The sequence below is a fragment of the Amblyomma americanum genome, chromosome 9, assembly GCF_052857255.1.
Source record: "Amblyomma americanum isolate KBUSLIRL-KWMA chromosome 9, ASM5285725v1, whole genome shotgun sequence".
Classification (NCBI taxonomy): Eukaryota; Metazoa; Arthropoda; class Arachnida; order Ixodida; family Ixodidae; genus Amblyomma; species Amblyomma americanum.
The window spans coordinates 147,715,640-147,734,985 of record NC_135505.1 but is presented as its reverse complement, the minus strand read 5'-3'; the positions used below and the strand labels follow the sequence as shown (position 1 = coordinate 147,734,985).

At 44.0% G+C, this 19,346-nt stretch overlaps 1 protein-coding gene across 1 annotated transcript in view; it reads right to left on the bottom strand.

Moving 5' to 3' along the window:
- Nucleotides 1-189: 189 nt before the first annotated feature.
- LOC144103773 (uncharacterized) overlaps nucleotides 190-19,346 on the bottom strand; it is a 47,726-nt gene continuing 28,569 nt past the window's right edge. Inside the window, exons 11-22 of the mRNA XM_077636427.1 lie at nucleotides 13,461-13,667; nucleotides 12,991-13,160; nucleotides 12,310-12,402; nucleotides 12,006-12,129; nucleotides 9,000-9,047; nucleotides 7,788-7,939; nucleotides 6,712-6,783; nucleotides 4,857-4,981; nucleotides 4,651-4,700; nucleotides 3,949-4,057; nucleotides 2,308-2,439; nucleotides 190-397 (exon numbers count right to left, since the gene is read on the bottom strand). Coding sequence (XP_077492553.1) covers nucleotides 190-397; nucleotides 2,308-2,439; nucleotides 3,949-4,057; nucleotides 4,651-4,700; nucleotides 4,857-4,981; nucleotides 6,712-6,783; nucleotides 7,788-7,939; nucleotides 9,000-9,047; nucleotides 12,006-12,129; nucleotides 12,310-12,402; nucleotides 12,991-13,160; nucleotides 13,461-13,667 — 1,490 coding nt within the window. The remainder of the gene's footprint in view (nucleotides 398-2,307; nucleotides 2,440-3,948; nucleotides 4,058-4,650; nucleotides 4,701-4,856; nucleotides 4,982-6,711; nucleotides 6,784-7,787; nucleotides 7,940-8,999; nucleotides 9,048-12,005; nucleotides 12,130-12,309; nucleotides 12,403-12,990; nucleotides 13,161-13,460; nucleotides 13,668-19,346) is intronic.

Sequence of the window (19,346 nt, the reverse complement as noted above, 5' to 3'; positions counted from 1 at the left end):
CATGCCTGGAAATTTTCTGCCGTTCTATGCTTCAGTTAAGTCCCTACCAGTTTCAGCTAGACCATTAGACACCTGTGTATTCCTCAAGTGAAGGTTCCTTGGTTTTCTCTCTTAAATATACATTTATTACTTACTTTGTTGAGAAATCTAGCAATCAGTTTCTAGTACTGTACGATTTCTGGCTTGTTCCTAAATGTGTCTTGAGATCAAGAATGGCAAAGTGCTCTGCTTCGAGCAGCTCACCTTTCGAGCAGTTACCACATTGTGCCTCCCTCCGTATTGCTTGAGCATCTTCCGGCAATAAGAGACGTCAGATAATTTTTGACCCGGGAATTTCCTGTGCTGATCCATATAGTTCGTCTTCGATGTTTCACGCAAGCAAATGTCAGTAGCCTTCCTGCAATAGATAACGAAGTGTGAAGGTCATACGAGTCAGAATAATTTGGTTTAGTGTATTACTGAAAAGATGCTCACTGCTCGAATAAGCACGTCCTGTTGCAAGAAAAGCGCTGCGCTTTGGAATTTTTCGAGGATCGGTGCTTTGCTGGCACGAGTACACCTAATATGACCAGTGTCTACTTATCTCTATTAGTGCAGCCAATTGTGAACATCGGAGCAACGAGTCCATATAACGCAGCATCAAAAAAAAAAAAAAGAAACGCCAAGGGTTCGGTCAGCTTCTGCGCTTCCCTCGTCTTTCGAGCTGTGCGCCCGTGGTCGCCTATTTATTCACTCTATGCTTCGTCTATTTTGCATTGTGCTGTCCAACTAAATCTAAGCTGAACCACTGCAAACACCAGTCGTTCTTACCATGTGTACTATGCAGCATTGCTCAGTAGTGATCATACCCGAGGCTAGTGCCCCAGCCACTCGTTAAGTGGTGCAATACAAATCTTGCGTGAAATTAATCGCCACTAAGCTGGAGAACTGAAATTGGGAGTTACTCTCGGTGGGTACGTGAAGCATTATTAGAAACTTCCGTGCGCAAAATTTGCTAGTAATACACTGCCTTCTGCCCAGTGTTGTTCTTCCTAGTCAGATATATCTTAGGCGTTGGTATCACCCACATCGCTGTGAGTTTTTTTGTGTGTGTGTGCAATAGTAGAGCATCCTCCTAACCCCTTTAGAACGGTAGTGCTCAGCACAATATCAGTTATAGCATGTCGTTACCATGCTTATGTTGCCGTTTGCCGTGTTATCGGACGACGGACTTTCCGATTAGGCTGCAAAACTTCCCAACATAGTTTATATAGCCCCTTTCCCGTATTAAATTATAGTAAACTGTAACTTGCCAAGTAAACTGTAGCGTAAACACGGGGACGATATGCTACATACAAGTCTGTATCATTTTGTTCAAGGAAAACTTGCCTGCAACTGTTGCTCACGTTCTGGTTCACATATGCTTTTTCCTTTAAGCTTCTTTATTGCTAGCTTCAACACACAGTCAGATAAATGTTTTTTCGTTCAATTCAGAAAGGATAGCCTACAGGCAATTTAATCCGGAATGCCATTGAAGCTGTGCTGCGCGGATTGTTGTTAGCGGCCTTTCGACCTCCAAGTACGTACTTCTGCAGTGCGGATATCGTTAGGTTTTATGTGCTGTTTTTCAAAATATAAAAACCTAAAACTAGACATTTTGACAGATTTGTCTGTCTGGTTTGGTTTGAAGACTTATAATGAACTGTTACATCTCCAAGCAAACATTTTAACTTTAACCCAACGTTTCGAAGTCGACTCGGCTCCTTCGTCAGGGGACGCAAGCTACATCGGCGAAACCAAAAATTTCAAAGAATTCGGCAACATAAAAACGACGTCCGCAAATGCGCAAGAGAGCGCAATCCAGTAGCCGAACATTCCGAGGACTCCGACCATAGAATCAACTTCGAAGAAACCCGCATCCTTGGAACCGAAACAAATTACCACAAAAGGCTCCCTCTGGAATCCTAGCACATCCAAACCACCCCAAACAACATCAACCGCACAAAAGGAAACCTGCCCCAAGTATATGCCCAGGGACTTCGCTCTTCGACTCAACGGAAAAAAAGTCGCCATTCACCACCTCCCTGCAGTGCGCCAGCGTGACTAACAGCCCCAACCCCCTCCTCCGCGTCTTTCGCGTCACAGCTGTCATTCCTTTGACCCCCTCCTCCCCTCCATACTTAAAAGACGCTAGCTACTGCCCTCAGTCACCCCTGATGAAGGAGCCGAGTCGGTTTGGAAACGTTGGGTTAAAGTTAACATTTTTGGTTGGAGATGTGCAGTTTATTATAATAAACCAAAAAACAACTTTTTGGGGGTGAAACTTACAGGACGGTCCTCCTTATTTGTTCCTCGCTGCACACAGAAAGCTTGTACTTGTTGGTTCCTCCGTCGACGTAGCTCATGAGATATCCGGCAGACCACGGACACCTCGGGCTCTCGTCGTGCTCCGCTCCTAGGCTGCGTGACGAGGCGCCATTGGTTGACGACCTCTTTTGGTGCGACATTATCGCTGACTCCCGAAGCGCACAGTAAAACTTGGACCAGCGGAACCGCGAAGCCACCACATCATAACATTTGATGGCGTCCTTATCATGGTCGTATATAATTGCGCTTTTGAAATGACTTCGAACAGCAGATGAACGACACAATTAGTGGTTGCTCACCAATTGCGCCCAAGTGTTTGTGTCGTTCCTGTATTGTACCAAGCCGATTCAAAAGCGCAATTATGTATTACCGTGCTAAGTACCAACTAGCCCAATTTGAAATGCTCTTAATTACCGTCCTTAACAGTCACGCGTAGAAATCGTTACGCGTATCCAGCAAATTCCGCCGGAACAACACCGAAAGTTGCTCCTGGTTTGGAATTGTGCCACACTTTTAAACGTGGTAGTAAAGCAGCACTAAAATCCCTATATAGTATTGTTATATTTTTGCTTGCTTAAAGGAAAGGTAATATTTTTCATTTCAGTTACAAAAGAAGTAGTGTTCTAGAATTCAAACAGTAGTCAAGTGCGCTTGATAACCCGGCTTTAAGAGAACAGTTGTGGCATCTATCTTCTGGCCTTACACAGAGACCAGACGGCCCAGCTGCATAGCTTGCTGTGATAACGCTGCAGTTATTAGCGTGCTTTCGCGGACATGGCATGAGATCACGAGCAAAGCATTTCCGAGGCGACCACGCGAATCTATACGCAAAAGAGAGCCTCGACACGGCAACAGTGAAAGTCGCTTCAAATCTCCCATTCCGCCAACTGAGCCTGCACCGACCATGTGACACGGCGTCACAGAGCATCCCATTAGTCAATACGAGAGCAGTCACACTGCGACACCGTAAGGCCAACGCAAGGCTTATGCGCAGGTTAACGCAATATGATGCGTAAAAGTCACCCTCCATACAAGAACATACTCGGTGGTTATTTCTTCGCCAAAGCTGAAAATCTCGGCATTTTTATATGCTCCGGGAAAAATTACTTATACGGGAGAAAAAAATCGAACTTGTAACTCATACTTTCAGCATTTAGCATTGGTTGAATTCTTATGACATGTTTCCTTTCTACTTGAGCTGCCCGAGTCTTGACCATGTTTTTTTCATTGATGAAATTTTGATTCAACCAAATGAATCAAGAAGGAACAGACAAAAGGCTTATAAAGACGCCTGCTAGAGACCTGTCCTCCTGAAAGGCATAACAAGGCATTTGGCAATTGTAATTAACTAAATCATGCAGGTGTGGCGTTCGATGAATGCAAGTAATATGTACATGAAATGCTTACACAAAATGACAATGTCTACACGAGCACGCTTGTACATCATGTTAGAAAAGACGTCATGTTAAAAAGACAAAAAATAATTAGGGGAAGACATCCATGAATATCTCCGTGCGATTAGAACGACCCACTCTACCATCCCGGAAGACAGGAAACGCGCCGCCGCCCGAAGTAAACGGCAGCATGCGAGGCAACTCTTACATGTGTGCCAGCTCGTGGGCCATCGGATAGACTCCGCTGTAGGAACCAGCGATGTCTTCCCCTTCGGCGACTGCCAGCTTGGTACACAGTCTGCCGAGGAACGCAAGACCTGAAAAAGAAAAATCTTGCCGTGCATCTTCCTCTAATTTGGACGAAACAGATGCAGGTCTAGCCTTCAACAGCCTGACTTGTGGGACTGCGTAGAAATGTGTGATTACATCGAATTCACTTTCATCGAATCAGTTATAAGTTTATTTCGGGCAGATTATTTTAATTTTATTGAATTTAAATCTATTGATTATCTTCAGCGTTTAAAACGTTCGACTCCAATGAATCAATAAATGTTGTCTTTATGTGCAAGAAAATCGTTAAGCACGATTCCGCGAACACAAAATGTCTCCCTACACTTATATTTTTCTACAAAAACGCATGTTACGTCGTTTTTGAGTGCGGGACTTTAACATGTACTGTGATGCACAGTGCTGCAGAGCTCTGTTTTTAGCAATTCTTCACTGGCCATCTTCGCGAAATTGCTTCACGGCGTGATCTTCTGTGCGCAATATTTCGAAGCTATAAGTTGGGAGAGAGAGAGACGGTTTAACCGCGCTGTCATGGTGAGAATGAGGAGTGCCAAATTTCTGATGCTGTGGCCTGCAGCTGCACTAGCTTTTGCTCGTGTTAGGCGACGCATCAGTCTCTTACCTGCTACGCCTTTTTGAAGCACTCCATTCTCAATGCTCGACAAATCCCGGCTGCAAGAAAATTCAAATGAGGACATTGTCTTAGTTCCTAAAAGGAGTACTACTTCAGTAGGAAAGGGGTTCCTACGCAGTAACGTGCACGGCGATGACCTAATGTTCGGCAGCTGCTTCGCCATGAAGGAGCAGATTATGTGCCGCGATACTTACCCGGTTATTAGGTACACGGCGTCAGGGTTGCCCGGAATATTTCCTCCTTTGTAATACTTCACCAGATTCTCGAGAGTCTGAGTGGCCTCTAGAGTATCGTAAACTTCGTGAGCAAAAACGTCATCCTGGTGGAAAGTGGAATAATCAGGGAGTATCCTCGCATTACGGAACACAAGTCCAGCAATTCAGGACAACAATTTTGAAAATTCAGAAATTGTAAGATACTAGTAAGGTAATAATGAAGATAATGGCCCATTCTTCTGATATGCAGCGAAATATTATTTTTTTTTAAGTGTTTCCCTCCTCGATCACATCGAACAGTGAAGACTGCCGTAGAAAACCAATGGGGAACGCTTGTGACGTTAGCAGAAGCGTTAATAGAAAAACAAATTCGACTGCCGTCGGGTGATCTGTATATATATATTGATTGTTACAGCGAAATTTTACATTAGATGAAAAAATTGCGTTCATAAATGGTTTCCCGCTGAAGAATGCTTTTATCCAGAATTGTTGCGTATGGGAGCTCAGATAGCTCTAAATACACTTCATGAATTATGGCAGCTGGCCTTTTCTGGGGCGGATTAAAGAATTGTACAAGGTTTAAGGCACAGATGGAGCTAGCGTTGCAAAAAGTAAAACACCATATCATTTACTGCTCCCCATTTAGGGCATTACAAGCATAGGGATATTACGTAAAGTGCGCACTGTATTTATGGGCGCTCTTAATAAATCATAATTGATGCGTGAAAGGCAGTTCAAAAGTTTGTCTTTCTGCATATTTATTATTGTCGTCTTAATCCGTGTCTTTAGGTGAAATCATAGCCGAAACCGACTCGTAGTATATCGAAAGTACGGCCGTAATGCAGCAGACTTGAAGTGGTCGAGGCTATATGCTTGTGGTGATCTTTTTGAAGCTGCCCATAGCTGTCTCCTTGAAGCTAGGCATGCCGAAAATCCGAGCAACAATTCTGTTCCGTCCACGGTGTGGAAGGAGCAATAAATGGGCATTAATAATCTTAAAACTTTCACTAAGCGTCACTGAAGTCGAGGTGAATAAATGTGCGCCTTTTAACACGCCTTTTAGCTCACGGCGCCGTCTGCTGCACTCAGCACTAGACGGATCCGCCAGGTGATAAAAGAGAGGAATCAAGCCTCTTTATTCCGCATTGACCGCAGAACTCGGCACTGGGGCAGTACCTCCCGCATATAAAATACGTGATGTTTCCGTGGAAAGAATGGAATAACATTCTTCAACAGAAAAGGAAAAAATACTGGTAAGTGGACGACCCACTTTATCCGTGGGTGCGGCTGAATGACCTATCCGCAGAGAAATTAGGGAATGCTTACTGCTGACTGAAACTGCATGAAGCTTCACTAGACTGAAAACCTTGGATGTTAAAACTGTTACCGAGGAGTGTGTTTAATTTTTAATAATCTTTAGTGTAATGTAACCTGCTCAGACAGACTCGAAATAATGGACGTACTTTTTCCCGCAGACACGCGTACAGACAACCCAAGAGACAGAGGCATGTTTAGTTACTTGAAAAACATGGCCGGGCCAACGAAGTTTTCATTACCAAGAAATCTCGCGAGGTCTTAAAGTAGGCATGGCGCTGTGATCACAGTTATGTGGTTAATACTAAACACTTAACCTGTAAGCAGGGAGGCCTGGCATAATGGCGAAGTTTTTCAAAGATAAACATTAGATGAGCTGAGCAATTGTTTTTTCGCAGGTTAACAATGTAGAGCCTCTTCTGTGAGATCTCCATTATTCCAGAAACACATGATATGCGTGTAATTTAATTAAATTCTACGTTTCCTCTCACTCCCTTTGAGCTCCCACGAAGAGACTTACCGTGTTCCGTGTTATCCCCACGAGTTTAAAAGTAATATTAGGTCGTCTCATGTCCAGGTACCTTAAATTTACCTGAAATAAAGACATCGATTTCATTCTTTTAATACAGAGTATGAGACACAACTCATATAAGGTCATAAATATTTGAGTCCCGCTCAATACGAACAAAACTGATTCATTTTGATCGAATACAGACTGCTGTGAAAAACAAGCAGATAATTTTGCTTCCCTGCTTGGACCCGCCGCGGTGGCTCAGTGGTTAGGGCGCTCGACTACTGATCCGGAGTTCCCGGGTTCGAACCCGACCGCGGCGGCTGCGTTTTTATGGAGGAAAAACGCTAAGGCGCCCGTGTGCTGTGCGATGTCAGTGCACGTTAAAGATCCCCATGTGGTCGAAATTATTCCGGAGCCCTCCACTACGGCACCTAATTCTTCCTATCTTCTTTCACTCCCTCTCTTATCCCTTCCCTTACGGCGCGGTTCAGGTGTCCAACGATATATGAGACAGATACTGCGCCATTTCCTTTCCCCAAAAAACCAATTATTTATTATCCCTGCTTGTGTATCACAAATTGTGTTGCTAACAGCAACCATGTGGGTGACTTGAATTCAGTATCAATACATCCTAAAGAAAGTTCACCTTTGCCAGCTCTTCCACAAAGACAAATCCTGCAGTCAATGCAGTGACGCCACAAAGATAGGAAGAATCCGGTCTTCCGATCTCAATTTGGGAAGCGGTTTGGCTTACTTCTTCTTAGTCAGTTTCTCTCTCATGAAGCCTCTAAGATAAATACCAGAATTTAGGAATGACGGCGGTATACTAATGTAACAGAAAAAGAAACAGTTCCTCTCAATACACGCAGAGCAGCAGTGACACTTAGGCTTTGCCGATTGACGCTTACGTTGACAAAAAAAAAAAAATACGGGAGTACAGAAGTACATCACTTTTTTATATTATTACGGGAAATAAAATTGAACCGTGTCTTAAATGTTCAGCAAAATAGCGCCTGGGGATTTAGTGCTTTGGTTCCGGTCCTTACGGGAAGGTAAAACACAAAATAAGCAAACGAGCTTACCGCATTGGTCATGACCGCCAAATAAGCAATCAGCTCTTCATTCTTTGGGAAGTGTTTCTGGTGCTCCTTGTCGGAGACAACGTGAACCTCCACCACAAAACTCGCAACATGTGTTCTAGGCTTTTGTGTGGTGGGCCTCGTAAAGAAGGGCGCTGAAAAACATTAAACGCGAATGGCTTTTTGATTCACGCACATCCGGAATTCTTGGGTTGATGCTAATTTCGATTCTTAAGCAAATCTCGGTTTACCTAAGTAAGAAAAGGTAATTAAGCAAACTAAAAGAAGGTAATTGAATTGCACACCGACAGCAGTGAGGGACGCTACTAGCTCGGTACGATTTTCTAAAAAGCCTGCTTCCTAATCGAACAATAAATGAAGGGTTCTTTATTGCTGAGCAGTGTGTGCAGGTGGTCTAAACCTGCATAATACTGAAAACTTACACCTACATATTCTGAATTCGAGCTTATGCAGATGTTTGACTTGTACTTGTCGACATATTATCCATTTTGTAAATTGCAGAAGGAAGCCGCGCAGTTGTAGTCATTTCGCAAGAAATTGTTAAAAGTGTCATAAAGAAGGGTTCTCTGATCCTGTGATGTGCGGCATACTATTTTTATAACACAGGATAGCAAAATTCTACGGCAGACAAAGCCAACACTGTATTACACACTTTACATACTTTTTATTTACAGTATCCCAAATGCACTGATTGAGCGTACTAATGAGGGTGATCAGCGCACGCATAGTTAATGGTTACACGCGCAGGAAAATAAACACAACACCACACAAGCTATTAAAGAAAACACGCAGGAGCAGGAGCATTTCAGCATAAATAAAGCATAAAAAAAAACTACCCGCTGCGCTGGCTCAGTGGATACGGCGCTCGTCTACTGAGCCTGATTACACGGGTTCGAACCCGACCGCGGCGGCTGCGTTTTTATGGAGGCGAAACGGAAAGGCGCCCGTGTGCTGTGCGATGTCAGTGCACGATAAAGAACCCCAGGCAGTCGAAGTTACTCCGGAGCCGTCCACTACGGCACCTCTTTCTTCCTTTCTTCTGTCACTCCCTCCTTTATCCCTTTCATTAGGGCGCGGTTGGAAATTTTCATTTCATTTTGCATAGAAAACTAAGATAATTTATCGCCCATAACACTCGCTGCGTAACACCGCACAGGCCAGTAATTTTATTTCTTGCAATTGTATAATACTCACGCCAGTTAGGGTACCACTGTCTCCAGTAGGAACTTTTTAACCTTGGCTCTGTAAAACAAGTATGCATGTATCGGTTGTGAACAAAGTATATCCTAATGCGCATTGACGCTACCCCTTCAAAAAAAGAGCTCTTGGGGTAAGTAAAAAAACAAACAAACATAAGCACGTCGATTTTTAATTGTTACAATGCCGGGTCTTATCCATCACTTTTGCTTCTATGCAGTGACTCCTCGCTTTAGAGGTATGAATATGAATGATTATTCCCAAACTGCGTCGTTCTACCAACATTTGAAGCCTCTAATACCCCTGCCACACGGCAAATCTAATGTCATTCCCATCGAATGACATTTGTTCGACTTAATGTCATTTATTCTGCGTGCTGCTACACGGCCAAAAGTAATGCCATTTGCAAATGATGGCGATTGCGATGGAGAAAAAGTGCAGCATAAAAACATTTCGATCTATGCTTCAATATGTTTCGAAAGGTATTGTTTTGCGAATGGAAACCGATTTCAAAATTTTAATCCTCGTTTCAATAACGCGTTGATCACTGCTATCCACCAGGAGTCCAAGCCAAGCCAAAGTTCAGCCAGCGGCGACAGACAAATGGCGGACGTCACTACGTCGCTTTGTGCAATGGATTCGCGGCAGCGGAATGCGATCGCTGGGAGTCTATGCTTGCGAGCACAAAGACGCAGCAGGCTGGCCCTGTACAAAGGCAGATTAGCGCAGCTGAGGGTTAGCGCCAGCACTCCGGACTCCGGCAACACAACGCACGCGCCTGCCGCTGGCTCATGGGCTGGCTACGGCTGGCTTTGGGCCACGCTACACAAAAAAGCCAAAAAGCATGCCTGCTCGTCCATTCCGGTTGGCTGGTAGCTAGAGTGACAGTTTTATTTTTTCTGGTGCTATTCGGTATTATTATATAAATAAATCAACGACCACAGAATTATACAGGCGTTGAAATATTAAAATGCTTGTGTCGCGTTTGAAATTTATGTTCGGTGCATATTCTCACCAAGTCTCTGGTGGCGAGGGAACACATTAGCTCGGAGTTTGTTGGCGAATGAGTTCCCCAAACTCATTCGATACCTAATGCGTTTTCATCGAATGTCATTATATTTTCTCGTGTGGCAGCAAACTAATGTCGTTTTGAACGAATGTCATTCGATGGAAATGACATTAAATTTGCCGTGTGGCAGGGGTATTAGCCTGTATGACCTATCTTCCAATTTAGTGCTGCGTGGCAGCTATCTGAATAGGTAATACGTGTTATTTCTATATTTTTTACGAAATATCTGCTATATAGCTGCAATGAGGTGTCAGCTGAACAGTTTTTCAAACCGCCTGAAGTGAGGTAGTCAGAAAGAGCGTTTTCGCGATCACCCCTCTACAAGTGCACAATAACCGAAAAACGACTTTTCTCCGCAGCCCAGAATAACCTATTCTCACTGGCTTTGTTGCCCCAATATCAAAACATAACTCTCTCGTACTTGTGGTCACTGCCCATTTCTTTTTCATTTCTGTATGTTCAGCTCCCGAAAAAGGAAATTTCAGATATGGTTGTTTTTTTAGTCCCAATTCACCCGCATTCAGTAAGATGCCTCAGGAACTATTACATCACTGGTCTGAGCATTAGTGCACCAAAGCAAAGCTTCTTTTTGCGCCACCTTCATTTCAATGAAATTTAAATGGAGACCCACTCATTTAAATCAATCTCGCAGGTGGAACGATTACCGACAGCCCACTGTAAGAGTAATCTCGCCTGTACATTTGCATCACCACCACTCTAGAATGAAGAATTCTGTCTTCGACGAATAATCTCGGGCTCTTGAAATCAGTTTGCAAGCGTTAATTAATGCGACACTAAAGATAAATTGCATTTGGAATCTGTACACGGCCGCATTCTAAAGACAATGACGCTGCTTTTATTGAAAACAGGACTATAAAAGTTGGAAAATCGCAAAAAAGTGTTGCGAACACCGACCGATTTCCGAATCAAAATGAGAGCGTCAGCACTGTTTCTTGGGCGCCGATATCAGAGCTCAGATTACACCACTGTTCACTTCAAAACGGTAGGGAGTTAGGGCATAGCGCGATACGCGATTCGCGATCCCCTAGCGTGATCTGCATCCGCGGGGCGCCAATGAGCGTGCGCAGATAGCCTCGAGGGCGCCAGATGCCGCCACGTGCCCGTCAGCCCCGAGTGTGCCTGCTGCGTCGGGGCCAATCAGCGCGTACGCAGCGGTAGCGGATCCGGGTAGCGGATCCCGGATCGCGCTGTGCTACAACTCTGCGGTGACTCTGTTGTCCTCCATGCGATATACGTCACTAGTTTTGTTCAAGTGGCGAGAAAATTCAAAGTCCAATTTTGCCAGCAGTAATTGCGTCTTTTGGTGGCGCTAAAATATCAACATAACCGGAAAGAGCAGTAGAATTATGTAATGCCCTCGGGCCCTTAAGGAGAAAATAAATGAAATGAAATGAAATTGATTGTTGCTAACAAAAAAAAACGGGGATAGAGTCGTCAGTGTCCACAAGGGTTGCCGGCTAGCCTTGCTTAGAAATAGCGTATAGAATGTGCTTATTCCGAAATTTCTACTTAGGTTCTAAAAATTGCAGAGAAGCCTGTATATTGTGCACTCAAAGAGTACTGCGTCGTCGCTAGGAAACCTTGAATATATGCAATTTGTAGTTTTCTTGTCTATTACCGCTACCAGCAGACAAAGTATTAGGAATGAAACAAAAAATTCTATTACTTTCTACAGAAAAAAAACAATGGTTACTGCGAAAGTCATTCTCTTCAGCATCGAGTTTCAAATTTAGAACTGTTCAACTTTCCGCGAAAATGATGCACTGTTTGCATATTAGAAGTATTTCTGCGTATTAGTGCGTTTGCCCACGCGACAAGAGTATAGTCTCTGTCTAAAGTGGATTTTATACAACTCCTAACTCTTAAGTAACGAGCCCGTATGAGCAATGAAGAAGCTTGTGAAAGTTACTTACCCATTTTTACGATATCGTCTTTGATCTCTTGAACTTCGTAAACACTGTGAAGAATTTGCCCTTGCAACGAACGCTCGGCCTGGGGCAGCGGCTTGACTCTCAGCCTGCTGTTGACGACGCCTTCCTAGAACGGTATTATCGACAGATTCCTTACAATGGCAAACTGAGTAGTAATTGGGGAAATTATGAACAGTTACTTTCAAACATCCATATTAACTTTAACGACTAAGGGCTTGTATTTACTCGCTTATATTACAACACTGGATTCATTTTAAACAAGCGAAGAGTATGCGACGAATCTTACGACTTCAAGGGCTCCATCCCTTTGCCGCACCATGAGGGAAGATCGGTGATGTGAGTCGTGGTACAAATTGTCTTGAATGGCGGACGTCTCGACCTGGAAATGCACGTCGTTTCTCGCTCACAGAATCTAAATTTGTATGACATAAAGAAATATTTAGACCTATATTGTCTTGTAGAGAAAGAATTATTACTGCCTTAAGTATTCTTTGCTATTCACTGGGCAGTCTTAATTTTAAATTCCATATAACTATTAACAATTTTAAGCTGTAAACTCATGATGTAGTCATGGAAATTACAGTCACGAATGAAAATAAAAATTATATTTAACCGCTGCGCGCTGCCTTCTCCAAATTCTGATAATGAAAAGGTACTAGCTTTTTTTTTAGGAGGTAGAGGGCAAACGGGTGTCAAGAGCTTCTTGTTTCAAATCATTTCTACTTCTTGACCGCGCGTACCACCATATAAGTTGAGGCATGTTTGGATATTTACGCATTGAGCGCGAAAAAGAAAACTTCAGTATGCAAGATAAGTGATTTGTGAGACTACTATGACGCTGTTGAACACTGCACGGGAAGACAATGCGTGTAACAACGCAAAACAAATAAATGACAGTCATAATATTTCAGTAACAGCCAGCCCTAATTAACGATTTCTAAGCGGAAAAGGACATTTTGCAACTTACTGCGTCGACTTGATTCCCATCTTCATTGCTTGTAACAACAAGGAGCTTGTCAGCCAGTACAGCGCTCTTTTCCAGGTTTAGAGTAATCTCGTCCGTAAGCCGAATCACCAGACTTCCTGTGGTCGTTCGTTCTTGCAGAACCGTTGGGTATACTGAGAGCTCGTTCTCTGCTACGAAAATTGCATACAAAGAAGCCGGCAGTGAGTCAGACACTTGCCTCACAGATAGCTTTCGGAGGCACAATTAGAAGGTTTCTCTGTCTAGATCAGCTCGATACCATTCCATGACTTCGAAAAGACAGCACCATGGGGACGATGACGAAGAGAGAAAGATGACAGGAAGTTGTCATGAAGTTGTCTGCCCTCATGATTGCTTGTCTGGCGTTGTCCTTGGTCCACGCAATCGTTTAGCAAACGAGAAACAATGAAATCTTTCGAGTACGGGATCACTCATGCATGACTTATACTTACCTGCACAGCAGCAGAGCACTAAGCACAGGGACAAGACTGGAAGAATCATTTCTTGCTTGTCCACACCAGTCATGAAGGCTAAAGCAATAATGGCGTCTTTCTGGTGTGCACTTTCCGTGTCTAGGATATATACACTGCGAAAGTCGAAAACAATGCTGCTTTTGCGTTTGCTCGTGCAAACTGTGACGTCAAGGCGGTTAAAAGTTCATCCACAGCCATATAGCGCCGAGTGTCGCTGTGCACCGTGGTTATTTTTAAGTGCGCTCATGAAACGAATGACCAAAGGCACCGCTGATGTGATCGCTACGCCCTTTCAACTCGGCGGTGTGTGAAATGTCTTGGCAAATGAAACGGTCATCATCCTTCACTCGTTCACTCGTTCGCTGACCGGTGGGCGACAGGACAATGCTTTGTTTTTCGGTGGGCTGTGCTATCTTGTGGACACGTTATCAGCGGTAATTTTTCACCTGTTCTTAGCCTTGACGTCATTGGAAATACATTACACTGGCGGATTTTAACTTGCGGGTCAGGAGGTGTCTCACATCTATGACAGTTGTCGTCATAGTGACGTAGCACGTGTCTCTGGCTGCGTAAAAGGTGTTTCTTGAGAAATACATTCCGTAATGCCTTCGTAGTTTGTTGTTTACACTACTGACTCTACGATGGAAGGCTGCCTGCTTAAGCTTTCGCACGACTTTGTACTCACTTTACATTAGCTGGGAGTGTTTAAGGTGGATAGTACCCAACTCACCTTTGTATTACCATTCAGTTTAAATAAACTGTTTTTAGTCACGTGAACCGCACTTCATGTTCTGTTTAAAAGTATCGGAGGAATGGAAAGTTTCCTCGGTTGTGGTCAGTTCATAGCCGAAAATTTGTATGCTTGATTCTGTTTTTAAGGCAACTTGACTGCAAACGAGATCATGAAAGCCGTCGCATAGTGATCTGCCGTGGTGGTAGATTAATAAAGCCGTTCCACTACTAAGGTCAAAGTCACGGGCTCGAATCCTGGCAGGGCAGCTGTATACGGTTAGAACACAAAATCCAAAATGCACCCGAGGGCTGTCTGCTGTATGAACTTTAATGAACACCTCATGGCCCTTGTTATTTCGTAGCCCATCCATAACGTTGTTTCTCTTAGCTAGCGTGCAAGTTTCGGGGCGTTAAATCCCACGATACTTTGCGAGCCACTTCTTTTACAGCGAAAAGCTGTTATTTTGAGTTCACTTGCGACGAGCGTCGTTCGCCCGTGGTCAACCTACCAGCTGCAAAGAAGCCCGAGCGCTCCTCACGCACCCGTGGTCGCTTCGTCTACTTTGCAGCCCGCAGTGGAGGTCCCGTAGGTCCAGGCTATAGACGCTATAAGGCGTTTCATATCCAAGAGCAGTGAATGGCCTCCGATCTCCGCAACAGCCCCTACAAAAATTTCTTTAGACAGTATGTAGACTGTCCATAGACTTGTGTGTATAAAGTCTATAGAGCTCTCTAAAGACAAACCCTAGAGAACAGTCTATAGGAAATACAAATCCTATAGACAGTATATAGACAATCTATAGATTTATGTCCATACACTTTAATAGACTTTTGTCTATATACAGTCTATAGACTATGGACAGACAGAAAGAAATGTCTATAGGAAAGCAGTAGATTGTATAAGAAGTCTATAGACCATATTTATAAGGTAGCAGTAAAACCAGCTTGGATGAGGCACGACTGCGCTTAGGCTCGCGGTTCTCCGGTCCTGCAGAGGCAATCAACAGTTGCAAACACGCGAAACTGCTGAAAATGCAGCCTATACTGTCATCGTCGTTAGATAGAAGTGACTTAATAGGCTAGTTAAGATTGTATTATGTGAATTAACCCCCAAAAAAATCCCATAAAGAATTACTACACGCGCGAAGCACTTCTTATATGAAGAGGTATGCGTTAGAGGTCAATTTACTCTCTTTTTAGTCCTTCCTATTTAGGGTGTACGATGTATTTTTGCGCGTCATTCCTATCGTTCTGTGATATGCGGCTTGCGCCAGTAGCCCTCCCTCGTTATGCCTTCAAAGGCAACGATAACGACGTCAGTCCACACTGCGCAGAACAATGCTGACGAAAAAAGGAAGGACTCGCCTTGGGGTTTCTGCGCACCAAGAGGTGGCTAAAAATTCAACCTACGCACCAGTAAACCCCAGCTTTCGCTAGCGGGGCTTGTGTTACTGCCAATTCGCAACATTCGATGGGCCACAAAAAAAAAAGGTAGTACATGCTAAAGTAATAGCACTTCTAAACTAGTCTTTCCGATGAAGGATGCCTTCCAGAAGCATTCGTGCTCATTTCAAGAAGAGCAGCCTGCACAAGTACCAGCGCTGTGTTGAGGAAAAATAAAAGTGTAAATGTGATTCGCCAATTTCCCACTAAAATTCTAGTCCGGAATGCTTACACCCTGATTTAGCATTCAGTCGAACGCAGCAAAAGGCATCTGACGAGGCAGGCTGCCCAAGCTGGTTTGCCTGAACGTTCAAAATGGACAGAGGAGTTCAGAATATGGCTCGAAAACATATTGACTGTTTTGTTCGAGCGCGAGAAAACTATGTGCAACAGGTATGATTTCCTTAATTTCCTTAAACTCCTTAATTTTTCTTTTTAGAAATGCAGTCAGGAAGCATTACAGCTGTGTAAGGATATCCAGAAATGTGTTGAAAATGAGTCTATATGCCAGTCAGCCATATATATGCATAGGAGCAGTGCCCTTTGGAAAGAGTCACTGTAAATGCAGTTTTTTTTTCGTCATGAGTTTTTTGATGCAGGTGTGCATTGTTGTGATTGGGAACTTTCGCCTTTTTCGTTGCCTGGTGGTTGTAGCACTTGTATTCAAGATTTATGAAGTGCTCATGTGAAGTGGAGCTCTTCGATACCGCTTCACGCGAAGGGTGTCGGCTCAGACGTTGCAGAAGCTGATTCTGAAACTTAGGGCATAGTTGCAAGTAACCTGTGACGTTTGGTACGTCAGCGATCCAACGATAAAAGAAAACGGAGCGCCCTCTGTTCTACAGTCAGATACAACTCAAGAACCAAGCGGCTTTTACCCGTCGAAGGGCCCCCTTCAGGCCATTGGCGTCAGCTGATTCCGGTGAGCTTGCTAGCGTGACGATGCATGGAGGGATGCGACAATGCCGGGAGGGGACTACCGGCTTCCATCTGCCACTCCCTGCATTATCACTCCAGCAGACCGATCATAATCAGCCGACGCCATTGGCTGTAAGAGGGTCCTTTAAAGGGGAAAAGCCGCTTGTCTTTTTTTTCAGTTTTATCCGACTATAGTATCGCAGGATATCTGAGCTCCACCTTAGCATTTAAGACGCGAGTAAAACCTTCTGACTCCTATACCGGTGTTAGCCCTGGTGTTACAGCAAGATGACGTCACTAAGCTGAGCGCCCCTCACGCATCCTAGGCCGAATCACTTTCTTTGCGGCCCACAGCGGAGGTCACTCGGGATCATCCAGTAAGCCGAAGTCAGCAGCCGAAAAGGCGGCGTGCTCCTGAGCGTTAGAAGAAGCGTCGGCAAAGGCATATTCCACCTATACGTTAGGTGCAAGGCTGCGCCTTTTTTCAATCCAAACATCGGCGCCAGATGAAAGCAGCGTATGTTCGAGAGTATCGCAGATGTAAGAGGCAAGCATCCGATATGGCGGACCCCTTTGGCCGTTCTTGAACCGTGGCCGGACTTCGCGTTCCCGCAGTGTGCTCGCGAAGCCGAAAAGCAGCGGAAACGCCGCCGCGGGGACAGCTTTTCGCTGACTTGCTCGTGCTGAGCAGCAGCCAGCCCGTGCGAGTTTCTTTTTTTATGCGACTGCATTAGGAGGGCCATAAAGGCGAAAAGTGTTCATGGCGTCTTCATCAGTGTGTAGCCTCAACCGGTTAGGTGATGTATAGGGAGAGTGGCATCTCTGCACCTGCCACCTGTCAACCGTCCCCATGACCTTTCACGCCTGTCAACCTGTAGGAGAAAAGAGGGAGAGGCTGCACGAAGAATGACTCAGCAAATAGGAAAATGACCGAGATGAGAATGACTCAGACAACGTCAGGCCTACGCGCAAAATATACATTCTCTGTAAGAACTATCCGTGCAACAATGAAAGAGCTTCAGCTACAGCTTCTATCATTACTCTTGAATAATAGCCTTTTTCTCAAGAGCCGTACCAGTAGCCTTGTTCGAAACAGCCAACAGCCAGTGCAGTGGTCCATCACATAACCGCTGCGCCACTGCGCTGGTAGCGGTATGAGGACTCACCGCGATCTTTAAATGTGACATATTTTGCCTGGTTGCGTAGTCGAAATGCAAAGAGAATCAGAATGGGAATATATTTAATAGTAAAAGACAATGAACTCAAAATTGGAACAGGGTCAGAGCTGTAAATGAGCGCTGAGTGAAAGAGACATGCTATCGCATTTAATACAAATTAATGAAATTTGTCGGCTTTAACGTTTTGACAATAGTACTTGTTGCTATGAAATAGATGTACGTACGAGAAGAATTTGCATAGAAACACGGAACCAACATTAAACATGTTTTTAGCCCCCAAACAAATTTCATTAGAACGATGCTCCAGCGGAAGGTCATTTACGACAAGATCTACTTTTCACTGTGTCCGTTTATATTGCAGATATGTTTCATCTCCTTTCCACCATTTTAGATATGTCGTGCTTTAGAATAAGCACATTTGTTATCAGCCACCCAATTCTTCTGGCTGGCAGTATTTTATGCTTGAAAGTGACGCCAGAACCGGGTTAGAAGGAGTAAAAACCAAAATTAAACATTTATTGGTGCTGCTCTTTCTTTCCCCATTAGCGTTTCTTTCATGCACGAACAGAACCGCGCTGCATGCGCATGAAGCTAAATGAAGTGATCATATGAGATGACGCATTTCGCCTAGAATACCTGTTCGCACTTCGCACCTATATCTGCTAACACATCGATGAGCTTGAGCGATGTTTCTGCACTTCGTGCTGTTTTTTTTGCACAAAATCTTCTAGTAGTTTTGTAGCTTTCTCAGCTTTCAATCCACTCCTTATGCCCTCTCCAATTACTTGTAAATAAAACTGCTCGTTCCGTATAAAGGCGCTTACATCACCTCCATCAACTGGTGCCCCTAGCTGATGCAACTTACAAAAATTATGACAGAAAATAACGTACGAGTACGGCCACTCTTCCGGACTTTCGGCAACACTTGTATCTGTTTTTGGTTTCTAGCATTTCCCGATTAGCTGTAGTCATTGCCACTTGGGGGCCGGTGTCGCGAGCGCGAATTGCACACGTACAAAAAAGGAAGGCCCCGGAAGTGATAATCTTATTATCAGTGCCTTTGAAGCGAAACTAAGTCCAAGGAATACTAAAGTGCTATCTTTTCTTAAATAAAAAGATATCGAAATACCAGCTAACGTCCTCATCACCCTTTCAAAATGGATACTGAATTTCCGATGTCATTGTGATATAACCGAGGTGAACCGTCAGAAACTAATCACAAAAGACATATAGGTTGGGTTTTTGCATCAGACTGGCATCATAAATTAAGAGTTTCTGCATTAACTTTATTTGTGCGACACTGTCATCATAAATCCTCTTTGAAATTTCGCATTAAGTTCTTGGGACTTAACTGACAACATAAATTCTTGATGTCTTTGTGTATGAACAGGCTACGTATCTTCCTTCGTTAAGCTTGTGGGCCGGATCCTCTTCATCACCCACACTGCGTCCTTTAAGAGATACTTTTAGCACTATTTGACGACTCCAGCGATTTTTTAAGAGTAAACAAACTGACAAGGTCATGATGATCTACGCAGAGGCATTGTTCATTCTGGGAAGCCAATAGAGCGCCAGCAGAAAATGCCATCGTCTC